The sequence below is a fragment of the Patiria miniata genome, unplaced genomic scaffold (genome assembly GCF_015706575.1).
Source record: "Patiria miniata isolate m_02_andy unplaced genomic scaffold, ASM1570657v1 HiC_scaffold_20, whole genome shotgun sequence".
NCBI classification, from domain to species: domain Eukaryota; kingdom Metazoa; phylum Echinodermata; class Asteroidea; order Valvatida; family Asterinidae; genus Patiria; species Patiria miniata.
In genome coordinates, this window is record NW_024037059.1 from 13,231,466 (window position 1) to 13,245,470 (window position 14,005).

At 38.8% G+C, this 14,005-nt stretch overlaps 1 protein-coding gene across 1 annotated transcript; it reads left to right on the top strand.

Moving 5' to 3' along the window:
• Positions 1-11,675: 11,675 nt before the first annotated feature.
• On the top strand, positions 11,676-13,429 carry LOC119727837. Its single transcript, XM_038199910.1, has 3 exons — positions 11,676-12,102; positions 12,799-12,888; positions 13,200-13,429. Exons 1-3 carry the CDS (start codon positions 11,676-11,678, stop codon positions 13,427-13,429), a joined length of 747 nt encoding a protein of 248 aa, XP_038055838.1.
• The last annotated feature ends 576 nt before the right edge of the window (positions 13,430-14,005 follow it).

Here is a 14,005-nt window from a genome sequence, read left to right on the forward strand (position 1 = left end):
TCCTAAACCATAAATGAAATATAAGAACAAATTCAATATTCAATCGAAAAAACACTGGCTAGAGGGATTTCAGTTCATTAAGAAATGCATTTGACTTTAATGACGATGTCTCATGGCTTGACAGAATACTGTTACGCTTCTCACTTTGTGCACCTTTCACTTGAAATAGCAGTGGCTCATTCAATGAACAAAAAACGGCTAAATAATTAAGCTTTAGTCACCACTATCAAAATACAGATGAACTTAATATCTTAGCTTTAATGTGCGACTTATCAGAGGTATTAATATGAAAGTCCTGTACTTTCTGGATCTTGGCACTAACTAGGCTGAAGCACCAACTGAGAAACAGACCTGGAGTTGTCAAACCATGTCAACCGCACTGGCAAGTTCTAAGAGAGAACACCCAACGGAGACCAGCGAGATTACCCACAGTATTTAATGAGTTCAAGAAGTCCAGGTTTCAACAGGTAAAGAGTTCTATTAAATCTGTTATCATCCATCCTCGATCCTGTATTTCATACCAACGCAAACAATTTTTGTTCCATGCATATTAACTGGACTAGTGGTATGACTATCATGTTAAACAACTACACAAAATATCTAGACACATGGAAAACTGACACAATTATTTCACCAGTTCTGCTTGTTTATTGTGTAACAGGCTCTTGCGAGCGGGTTGATATTACGGCTGCAAATCAAAACATATGCAATGAGCGGCATGCTATGCCAGAGTAAGAAAAGGAAAACTACACCAGGACAGCCCTAGGTGCTGAAGACCCTCGGCAATGATATCAGGATTTCAGGTGTGCAGTTTTGTTAAGTTCAAGTGGCGACATTTATCAAATGGGACAATCGAAAAGAAAAAAAATGACTAACCGACCAACCGACTGACAGACCTACCAAACGACTGTGCCGTTCCTTATTGGCTCATTCTGATTTGTACTCCAACCATTGGAACCGATGGTTGGTATACAATCAATTTAATGTCAATTTTATTAAGAGTGTCCGACTAACGTGTTTGGGCTCGTGTTTTACTTGAATCTCCAACACATTCTCATTTATAAAGACAAGGAGAAACTTATGAAGACAAGGAGAGATGATGTCATCATGGCATCCTGAATTTTTACTTGAAAGGGGTCTTTCTCTCCTGATGTAAAACAAACGGTCTCCCCCTAAAGAAATAGTCGTGACAAGGGTGCATTAGTTAATATAGTGTGAATGATTTGAGGATTTTATTGGCGCTCCCCACTGAAAATATGGCATAAGCCCCCCCCCCCCACCCCCACCTATTGATTTTCGGAGGCCTAAGTGTCTGAAAAAAATAACCGGTCTACATTTCAGCACGCCTCCCTGAAAAAAAATCTGGATCCACCGTGCTAGCCCCCAAAAAAATATTGGTTCTAGAACCGCGCCTGGTCCTCAAGGTTGAAAAGTCAGTCACAGAAAATAACTGATTTTTACAAACGAAACCCACTAGCTTGTGTGCACTTTCAGTACGATGATTGAATGAAAACGATGGATCCACTTGTATTCAATTGTATAAGCTACTTGACCATGAATGATCAAGAACAGAAACACGTATCAAGTTTGACATCAGATTCATTCCTTTTTTTCGAACTACATGTATGCAAGCGACCGTGCTAAACGTCAGTTGTACAAAGGAATCAATGGTGTTCTTTTCATGCATTTTATTGTGAATGAGAGCAACAATTACCCTCTGCACATCGTAACTGCTAATTGCAATACGCCGCCTGTCTAATTCCACAAAACTTTCAAAAATGTTCAATCAAGCTGGGTTTTGTGTATCCAGGGATACACTACATAGGTTTCTGGAAGAGGTAAAGAACAGCAGATCAGGCAAAAATTCATTTGAAGGTTTGCAAAGGTCTAGCTGACAATATAGATATTCTTGCATCATATGCAGCTGTGACCTCTAAAGGTGTGGCCAGGAGTTGACGTGGAACATCTACATCTATTATGGCTCAGCAGCCAAGACCTTCAGAAATCCTTTCTGATGTTGAGGATTGTCTGGGAATTTCTTAGACTTTGATGTAGTTCATATTTTTGGAGATGGTTCTTGTTTTTATCGGTGTTTGGCAGTGTACGGAGACTTACAATTACTTGAGTGTTCCCGAAACATTGTTGGTCTTCCAACAGAATTGAATAATTAAGAAAGAAAACAGTATCTCCATTGATTTGAAAAGCTGTTTGTGATGTTTTACAAAATCATGTTGATGTTCTTGATTTGCTTCCCCACGCTGAAAAACAACATCTCCTTGAAATCAGTCAAATTAGGTCATACCAAAATTTTGCAGAATGAATCAGCGATAACAAAACATTGGGGACATACATATGCAGGGCATCTGAAGATCTGTGCTGCATCCTATGTAACCAACACTGCAATTAGGCTCTTCCAAAAAAACAAATAAGGGATTATGTGAGATTGCTAAATACCCAGTTAATTATCTATCCATTTTATCAAATCCCTATCATATTTGTATACTGTATACTCCAGGAGAAGTGTCACTATCCGGTCATTTTGATTTATTGATTAGTGATGATTGCAGACCAAAGCACATGACCCTCATCAGTGATAACGCTGTAAAATCAGGTGATGTTTTTGCAGATTGGCATTTTGAGACTTCAAAAGATTCTGGTGTTGTTTTAAGAAGTCTTCATTATTTAGGTAGTGGTGGTATGCCTGTAGTTACAGTGTACTTCCACTGAAGTCAGTCAAGAGATTCAAATGCATTCTGAGCTAATTGCGAGTCACTCAAGTGAATCAAAGGTGTCACCTCCACAACCGAAAAAACCAAAAGTTCGAAGACGGATACAGGAGGAATTTTCGGAAATGCTCACTCCTCAACCAGGTGATCTTGAATCCCCATTTTATAAAACATATCTCTTCACTCAATTAACTTTTGATGCATTTTGCTTATCAACCCTTGAAGGTGAGGAAATAACGAGTACAAAAAATGCAAAATTCAATCATGTATTACAGCGTTACCCAAGTGCCACTGCAATGACTAAAAAGATGGCTGATCTGGTCAGACACAAGCCTTTACCAAGACTCCGATCTGGGATTATTAGCATTTTATAGATTTATTGGCTGTGTTTATTTTGCAGCCCAGAGAAGCTGTTTAAATAAGTATTTGTCTCCAGTTGAACTGTTTCACAGTATCAGTGCCTCATCACAGTATGATCATCATGTAAAATTTCTTGAAATAATCAGAAAAGCCACATGAAAGGGCTCTTATGAAGATGAGTTTCTTCCTTCAGATGCAGCTTTAAAATTGCATTGGCTTCGATCATGCTGGGTGAGCACTGTTTGGGGACAAGCTTTATTACCAATTTTTATGTATCCTGATGTTTCACGGTATGGATGGCAAATTTTGGATACTCAGGAAAATGTAGTGGGATACTCAGGAAAATGTAGAGACTATACGAGCAAATGTTAAATTTCTCACCAGGGGTTGCTCATGTGCCAAAAGCAAGTGCAAAACCAAGTTTGTAAATTATGTAAAAAAGCAAGTCGCATTTGTGATCCAGGTTGTTCTTGCAAAAACTGCCAAAACATGCAGATAGTGCCCGCTTCTGCTGATACTCATGAACAAGATGAGGAGGAGGATTTTTATGATGATGAAGAAGGTGATGACTATGAAGGAGGGTCTGATAGTGACATTGATGATAACATTCAGTTGGCAAATGAAACTTATGCACTTGATGAATCCAAAGAGACCAATATGAACCTCGAAGAACATGAAGAAACATGTAGTGTATTTGATGAAGAAAGTGAAGGTGCATTCAATGAAGAAAGTGAAGATGAAGTTTGAATCTTCATCTGGGTATACAAATGTTCAACTCATCTACATGTATGCCATTAAAATCCTGTATTGTGTACAAGTAATCCTTTTTATATCTTAAACATGTTAAAGTAAGTTTTTAATATGGGCTGTATTTGGTAATATTCAGATCAAAAACTGCTGCATGTTCCAAAAGTGTCTTTCCAAATATTTGTGTAGTGACAATTTGTAAGGGAAATTACATGTAACTCTTACTGGTGTAGCAAAGGATTTTTTGGTGATACTGTATTATAACTGTTAAAAACATCTCCGGGTGAATGCTATGCATTTTCATTCCAGGGTACTTCCCTGTCACTTCAGTACTTTTTTGTTTCTTTTTATGTGTTTAGACATTAACAAGATATGCTAAAATTGTGATGCCATTGGAGTCCAATGAACAAGTGTGTGAGCATTGCCAGCTTCATATTTTTTTTGGGATAAATGTTGAAATATCTCGGGTATTTTTTCATCTTTAAGTACAATGTTTTTATATGTTTATTGGACATTCCACCACAGTTGCCTTTATTGCTAGACATGTGTGCTTGGACATGCATGTGTATTTCTCCACATGTATTACTGTTTATGTAATTGTGTGCTGTAATTTGTATTTATTTCTACGTGCATACTATAAACCAAATTTCGATGAGTGTACGTTTACAGAATCTAAACCTTGCCACACATGTATTTCAAAACTTAATATATAGGGCCTGCATGTATTGCTTTTTGAAGTGTTAATGTAAATCAATGTATTATTTTTAAAAAAATGACAGGGTACAATTTTTTTTATAAGGTGGTGTACGGTGTTTGCTGAAGTACAGGATGAACATAAAAAGGGATGCGAAAAGAAAAGGAAAAGAGTGTTTGCGGGTACTCCGGGACGTGAGTGTGGCAGAACAAAAGAAAAGGTAAAGAGAAGCAAGCAAAGAAAGGATGAGGCACTACAGATCAAAGAGGACAGAAAACATCACCTATTTCCCGTAGAAATGGTCCAAAACACAAGCCATCAGAGACAAGATCTGCTGTACACAAGCTGCAACAGACGATAGAGGAGAAACACAGACGAGAGAGCAAGAATGTCCACTTACAAGGAAAGATGGGCTCGGGAGAAGAATAGAAAAAGAATGCAAAAGAGAAGGGAGGAGGAAAAGAAGAGAAAGAAAAAAGTCAATGATGTACATTTAGGAGACAACAGTCAAGCTGTCTGAACGAACCCGAACAATTTTTCCCGCAGTCTCCCTTTGGAAATAGATCAGAGCTTTTTCCACAGCCAGTAGTTCCCGGACATTGATACGGAGAGCCCGTTCTACTGGAGACCAAGTAAGGGCGAGTGAATCCTCTCCTATCTGTGCTCCCCAGCTGTCATTTGACGCACAGAGACACCAGCATAGCTTACAATTCTTAAAACCCTCGGAGCAATAGCGCTTGCGTGGGACTCCGTTTCCCGTGACGACGACGGTGATGAGAATCAGTGGAACGGCCAACCGAGGAAGAATTTGAGCCGGAACTCGAGCTGGAGCAGTGGTGTCTACGCTTATGATGGCGATGGGGCCTCGGAATGATCAGTCTGGGCTTTTTCAGCCCTGATACCCGTGGACATCGACAGAGGCCCGACAGGCATGTCGTCGAGCACCGTGTTATCGGCCCCGCGACCGGAGAACAGCAGCCGATGTTGGCATGTCTCCGGGCCCCGTATTGCCGGCCGAATATTTCTCGGCACTATAAGCCCCGAGGAGAGAGGCCTAGCAGGCGTGTTTTTCGGGGCCGATTTGGCAGATTTACTTGCCCGTTTAGTCTTAGTAGTAGTTAGAGGCCTACCAGGCACAGCTCTACCTCTACTTTTGGTGGCAGTGCTGGACAGCGGCCTATCAGTCGAGCCTTGTAGGGACGACTTTTGTCGGCCAAATGGCTCCGAAGAACTGCTCTGTACCAAGTCACCACTGGGGTAATGACTGCGTAGCCACGCTGAGACTCCATTCCAATCATCGGAAGCCCATCCTTCGCATACCTTGCACGGGTGGGCCCGAGATTAAACCCTACCCTTGGGGCTTAAATCATGCGCATCCCATCTAGATCGCAGTTTAATAATTCTACACATTGAGCAAGTAACAAAATTAGGCGGGTTGAGACCACGTCTAGCGCTACTTACGTCCACCGTCTTGAAAAATACACGAAAATGAGAAACGTTTGCAAAAACTTAACTCGGAACACTGAATCAAATAACAAGAAAATCTGAGTAACGCTGTAACAAACTAACAAGAACTCGGTAGTAAACCAACAAAAGTTTAAAGAAGAATAAACACTTCTAGAGCTAGCGAAAATCGTAGAGAGCTTCAATAGAATACAACTACACCTGATCGGCGTTAGAAGAAAAGAGGACGATATGCCGCTTGGCATCATGGGTATCGGGTATTGGCCAAGAGGGCGCTGTGGTAGATGTAAAATTTAGCGGATATAGCATATTGCCTATGTACATCATAAGGAATAATGCATACATACATGTAGGAATTGGCTGGTAAGAGAGGGCCCGAAGTGGACCACACTTTCAACAGCTAAGGTGGCCAAGCTGATGATGCTTCTGGAGAAAAGAGACACTGATCAGGTGGCTGACTGGTATTGAAGTACATTGTTCACCATCATGCAGGTAGGATAGCAAATCTGGTGAGCCTTTGAAAGAGATTATTTTTCAATGAAGAGTTGCATGAAAATGCCATTACTGTATATCGCAAAATGGAACACATAGAATCATGTTAGTGTTCATGAAAGCTAATTCCAGATATGTATTCCCTTTAGTCTTTAGCCAACTACCTGATAAAGTGGCAGCTCTTCATGTGCAACTCATTCTTTTTTTCCGTTTAATACACAGATTCAGATGAGTATGAAGTGGAGTGTTTGACTGAGAAAAAAAAAAGCAAAAAGGCAAAATTTACTACCGAGTGAAATGGAAGGGTTTCGAAAGTGGTGTGGAAATATATTTCACAAGGAAAAATTAATTTCACATATCTTTCCAAATTAAAATTAAAACATTAAAGATCTTTTATTTAAAAAAAAAGGAAAAGAAATTTATACAGTAGGTCTACACTTTGAATGTTATACTGTGTAAAGTTTTATTAAAGCTCAGTGTATGCAATACCAAAAGCAAAAATGTTATCAAGATTGCTAATCCAGAAATCTTTCCAAGAATTTGTCGGTGTTTTCCTATTTTAATGGCACACATGGTAGGTACATGTAAAACAAAGAGAATATCACCTGATCGATCCTAGGAAAAGATTCATGCCTGAATCTGTACAGAGAAGTCAAGCTATTAGCAACTAAACATTAATTTGAAGATCAAGTGATGAAGGGGGGGGGGGGTGCCCCAAGACAACGTATTGTCAGTAATACTTCCCCTTCTCTCATTTCAATTTTTGAACCATTTTCCAAATTTAAATTGAATTCCTAACTGGAGCTGCCAATATTTTTCCTTGATAAATGGAGAACTTATCCATGCTGACAAAAACATTTCACTGTGTTGCATTACGCTGACATAATTATCCCTTAACAAGTCTTTCACTTCTAGTGATTGCTCATTGACACAAATTCACCAAACTTCAGTAAATATTAGTCAGTCTAAGTCCAAAAAGCAAAAATTAAGTTCTTTATAAAGTCTTATAGTTCTTTATGATATCCAGAAGTAGATGGGGGGGGGGGGTGTTCAACCCCCCAAGAAAAATGACAATTGCCTTTACCAACTTGTGACACTGCTGACACGAAGATTTCAGTAGTACATGTACATACATGTACATGTAGTACCTCCCCCTGGCTACAGGCATGACAGGGATACAGTGAGGTACTGGTACTTGACAGATGCAGCCTACCGGTCAGTGGGCCTTCGCATATAACCATAAGCCAAACACCTGAATAAAGTGGGGGCTCTTCATGTACAACTCATTTTTTTTTTTTAATACACAGATTCAGTTGCAAAAAAGGGCAAAATTTACTACCAAGTGAAATGGAAGGGTTTCAATGAGCAGACATGGGAACCAGCAGGCAATGTATCATACCAGCTGCGTAGCGACTTCAATAAGAAATAGAAGCCTTGTGCCGGTACATTGAAAATTCAAGTCAGACCAGCAGTACTCAGCAGTTAATATATTTAAATACGGTCATCAGTGATGATGACTTTACCTGTATGTAGAATCAAGCAACTGACTTGCAGGAGATTGTGTCGCTTAAGCGACGAGTAAGAGAGTTGGAGAGCCAACTGCGTGACAAAGAACAAATTATTACGCAGCTGAAGTCGGATCAAGTGACTGCTCATTCTGGGCATCCCTTCAGCATTGGTAAGATTTCCAAGTTTCTAATTTTGTTGTGCTTGTATAACCAACAGTTGGTCATACATACGAATGAACATAAATAAAGTGAAATTGCACATTCTTAATTGTGGACACGGTTGTATGCCACAGCCCAAGGTAATCGATCACGTTTTCTATCATTTGTTATTTCTTCAATGCTACGTATTAAGAAAATATACGGAAATTAATTAAAGTTTTACATTTACAATCAGTTATTGTCTTATGTATTTGTTGTGCAGACATCACTCCTAAGAAAATAAGACTTATGAAGGAGTTGACCAGTATGGTTGAAGGTACAGCAGCACCACCGCCACCCCCACCATCACCACTGCCACAGACATCACCGCCAAAGACATCACCGCCGCCACAACAAACAGCGCCGCCGTCCACAAGGACATCACCGCCGCCACCACCACAGACGGTGCCGCCGCCACCAGCACCACGGACTGCTTCAGCAACCCCAGTGGTAGCTGCACAGCCACCACCAGTGTCTACCAGCCAAAGTTTTCCTGCCTTGTCCAATACGGTATTACCCTTTGTAAAGTCTTTTTTATGCTGATTGAAAATTAATTTGATTTTAAAAAGAATACATACATGTAAGGCTTTTCTATCAGCATCATAGACAGAAATTGTTGGAAATTGTCACCTTATACATTTACACACCCAACAACATATCACCAAACTAAATCTTGCCAAAGTCATAATTTCAATGTAAAGTGTAGCTAGTATAATACATTTTACAAAATATTCTGTGGTTTACATATCCACACAATGTACTACTAAATCACATTTATAAGATTTCATTGGATTGGACCCACATTGGAAATTTAAAAGCTACATGATGATATAGTGAGTAAAAAATAATTTAAAAAAATGAACACATAGCAATATGTTTTAACAATGTATGCATACTAATCATCATGTTCCCAAGTTGATGTTTTTGAGTTTTACCCACAGCTTTCACCACTCTACACTGGAGGGATTCCGGTGATAACCGAGAGGGCCAAGAGGCTAGCATTCAACAAGGGCAAGTGCAAGGAGAGTTTGCTGTACAGCCTATTGGTCGGCGTCTTTGGAGAAGAACGGCTTGCCCGAGGAAATGCCTGTGGGTCTCGGCAAGCTGTCAACCGCAAGGACACTGAAGAGTACCACCCGCTGGACCCAGAGAAACTTCACGAAATAAAAGGTACTTCATAATTTTTTTTTAATTCCCCCACCCCCCCCAAAAAAAAAATCTTGTCCAATAAAATAATAAACATTGTTTCTCATGTATGTAACTCATTTAAAAGCAATATCATCTTTAATTACATCTTTTTAATGGGAGCCCTTTTTAAAGGCCAGTTATAATACGTACATGTGAACCCCATTTTTTTTAAGCTGTACTAACACACACATGTACAACTAAAGTATTTAAAATAAAAGAGCTACTTCAAGTTTCATGCTAAGTGAAAGTTTTAAAATGAGGCATCACAAAAACAAGATACGAAAAGAAATCCGAAATGGCTTTTATGAAATGGTTCGATCTTTTATCGTTCATTTTATACAGCCTTGTTGAAGAAATATGGGTGATATTCCTGACTACCAATACGCGGTGCCTCACTTCATTTTAAATCGATCCCTATCTTGACATAATGAAGGCGGTATTTTTGATGCACACCCCTCACACCCCTGAAGTCGAACACCCAAGAAATGTGATGAGGTGGTCCTATTTTGGCCCAAAATCTCCAAATGAAAATTCCCGACAAACGACTCATGTAGCCTGATAGCATCACATTTATTGTTACATGTATTGAAGTTTGTGTATCATGACATGGCTTTTCTTTTCTTCATTTTTCGTTTTGTTTTCAGAGTGTGTTCTACAACGGTTCAGACTACCAACAGGCCAGCCATGTTTGTCTCCTAAGGAGTTCAACGAGAAGATCAATCAAAAGTGCGCTACTGTCAGACGGGCATTGAAGAAAAGAAATAAGTAGTGATTAAACTGTATGCTATGAAGCCCAGCAAGGGACAGGGTAGAATTATTTTTTGTAATTTGCTAATTCGTTCCCACAAATTACCAACTCGTTCCCGGATGCACGAGTAAGCAATTAGTGCGAATGAAATAGCAATCCGTGCGAACGCAATAGCGATTAGTGCGAACGAGTTAGCAATTCGTGGGAACGAATTAGGAATTTGTGCGAATGAATTAGGAATTTGTGCGAACGAATTATCAAATTCCAAAAAAAAAATCCACCCTGTCCATTCTCAGGCTTCATAGTATGGCGTCATAGTAAACATCTATAAATTAAACAACATGTTTGAGTTTAACTTCTCAAATTCAAGAAGTTTGTTAATTCCCTGTAGCATTTGATTCTGTGTTCTAATAGTTTTTAGTTCTATATTTGCATTATTCCATTACTCCATTTTATGTTTCTTGTATTTTCCACTAACTTATTTTTTGCATCACAAATAACATTATGTCTTATTTTCTCATTTTAATAATTTTGATTCAGAAAAATGCAAAAGTATAATTTGTGTCATATCGGTACATGGGATAAATTTCGATGACTGGGTTGAGTTAAGACATTTTTGCACTGATAAACCAGCAGACTTATATTGATTTTTTTTTATATTGATCGATTTTTTTTTTTAATTTATTTTTTTTTAAATGCCGTCAAATTTCCATTAGAAATCCAAAGAAAACATTACCATTTGTTGTTTTTATTTTGTAGAATTTTCCTCTCATACATAGAAGTTATATTTCTGGAATATATATAACAAACTTTAGTTTTTACTTTTAGGAAAGGTTATTGTTGTTTTTGTTATTATAGTTAGTAAAGTAACACTTCAAAAGCAGTTATTAAAGCTTTATGTTCAGCTCATACATGTTATTAAGTGTCACAAATATGTACTGCCCATTAACTGCAACCTAATTGTCCGCAAGCTTACTGCAACTTTCAGCAAGCTTGTCTGCAAGCTCGCTGCAATCTAGTCTGCACGCTTGCTGCAATCTAGTCTGCAAGCTTGTCATTGCTGCATTAGCCTGCAAGCTTGTCATTACTGCATTCTAGCCTGCAAGCTTGCCGCAATCTAGTCTGCAAGCTTGCAGTGCCTCATTTGCATTTTTGGAACCCTGCAAGGTTGCTGCAATCTAGTCTGCAAGCTTGCCGCAATCTCGTCCGCAAGCTTGCTGCAGTCTAGTCTGCAAGCTTGCCGCAATCTCGTCCGCAAGCTTGCTGCAGTCTAGTCTGCAAGCTTGCAGTTGTCTAGTCTGCAAGCTTGCAGTGCCTCATTTGCATTTTTGGAATCTCGCAAGCTTGCCTGCAAGCTTGCCGGCAAGCTTGCAGGCAAGCTTCATGAAATTTCTGTAAGGGAAAAATGACTTTGAGTGATTACAGCAAGTGTGCCAGTGGCACAACATGTGTTGTTGATGGGGCCTTATCAGCACTTGAGAAGGCATTGTGTAAAGCGCTCTGGAGAGTTGAGATTCTTGGAAAGCGTTTGCGTACCGTTGTAGTGCTGCATGTTCACTGCCAAGATTAAGACAGCCCTTGACACACTGATGAACCGAAGACATGAAGCAGGAATAGATGACAGCAATGCGTACCTGTTCAGTAATCAGCGAGGACTGGGACACATAAGGGGAACTGACACACTTCGAGAACATGCTTCAAAGTGCAAAGCTAAGAATCCTGAGTTCCTTCGTGCAACGAGACTTCGCAAACACATTGCTACAGTATCACAAGTAATGAATCTTCAGGAAAACGAGCTCGACCTGCTGGCGAGCTTCTTAGGTCATGATGTCAGAACCCATCGTGAGTTCTACCGCATGCCAGAGTCAACACTTCAAGTTGCCAAACTGTCAAAGGTCCTTCTCAAGATGGACAAAGGTGATGTGCAGGGACTAGCTGGAAAAAGACTGAAGGATGTTGAACTGGACCCTAGTGAAGGTATGATTTTTATATCACTACATGTACTAAAAAATTACAAGAGTTGATTCCATCCACTAGCAGGTATGACATTCTTCCAACTTAAGTTATATGTCAAATTTTTGCTGAGAGAAAACAGTTCTGATGGTGGAAACAAAATAAAAATTATAAATGTGTGTAAAATTAAAAAACACAAATTTATTTTTATTGTAATAATTTTTTGTTAGTACATGTGTATTTGTATTCAAATCAGAAAAAATTAAAATAAATAAAAAAGAGGGCCCACACCATGGAAAGTCATACCAATTAGTTAGTACTTTGAACACCATAACATTTTTCAATTTTTCTATTAACAATGCTGTTTTATTACTAATTGAAATGTTGGCAGCTTTCAGTGTTTAGTTATTACTTTGAACACCATAACATTTTCAATTTGTTTTATACCATGCCTGCTTTAACTGAACACAAACCAAGCTGGATTGCACCTCAAACTTACCTCTAAAAATGTGTGTGTATAGATTTTAATGTTTGAATTACAATGTATGTTTAAATGATTAAATTACAAAATTGGTCAGCAAAAAAATGAATGAAATATAAAGGAAACACAATAAAGGAAATTGTATGGAATGTGAAGGTTATCAAGACCGAGGTACAATATATACATGTTATTATACATACATATTTAAGGTTTTTTGTTTATGTGTTTGTTTTTCTTAGAATACGATACAGATGCGATGTCGGAATCGTCAGGTGATGAGAGAGATGATGAGCCTGAGGAACCCATGAGTCTGAATGAGGAAGCAAAAGGTTCGTACATTGGAATTTAGAATAAATCGGAAAGAGTTTCTAACTAGTTGGAGCCGCCATAATGTATGACACTTTTACAGCCGCTTTGCAAAACCTGTATTTAACAAGCTGTCAAGTATGGGACACTAAATATTGAAGACGGCATAATGTAGTCAAGTAATGTAGTATTTGACCACACCAAAGTCATTGGTACAACCAACAAGTACCTGAGACATGGTTTGTCAGTGCAGCAAATGTCTTATGCAAACATCTTGATGGGTGAGGGTAGAGAAAGAAAAAACTTTAAAAAACTTTTTTCAACTTCATTACAGATGCAGATGGGACAAAGCTTGTTGTACAGCAGCAAACAAAGAGGCCATGGACTTGTGCTGAAAAAAAAGCAGTTGTGAAACATCTGGGCATGTTCCTGAGGATGCGGAAGGGACCCATCACTGCATTGATGAATGCCGAACCCCAGCTGCTCAAGAATCGTACTTGGAGAAACGTAAAAGACTTAGTGAGGAACCAGGTCCGAAAACAAGATCCAATGAGCTTTCTGTAGATCCGGTAAAATAAGAAAAATACAAAGACTTAAAGACAGAAGGCCCTTTGTTCTAAAATTGCACAGATTTGTCAACAAGAGATTACACATTTTCTTTGCATGTAATTTTTTTTAAGCAAACAAAAGTTGTAAAAGATTTATTTATTTGTTTATTTTAACAAAAGTAGTGATCATATAGAAGTTGAAAGGAAGTTAACATCAATTTCTGACGTCTTCTTCGGACCTGGTTCCTCACATCAATTTCTGACATCTACAGAAAAAGTACAAAAGAAGAATGTTTTGACATGTAAAGCTTACATGTTCGTTAGCATTAACACGCGTACTAGTCTTTCCAATGCCATTCTGCACAATTTTGCCGCACATGCCAATCATACGCACACGCATGTCCGACTTGATAGCGCAATCATGGCTGTGATTTGTCAAATGGGTGAACGCGCAAAGTTTGATTGATAGGCCGGATCGGTCCATTATAGCGAATTGCTTGCCATTAAGTAGAAATCTGAAATTTAATTTGTTGTTGAAACTAAAGTTTAATTTCCATATGTTGTTTTCTTTTTTAAACAAAAGTAATGGTTT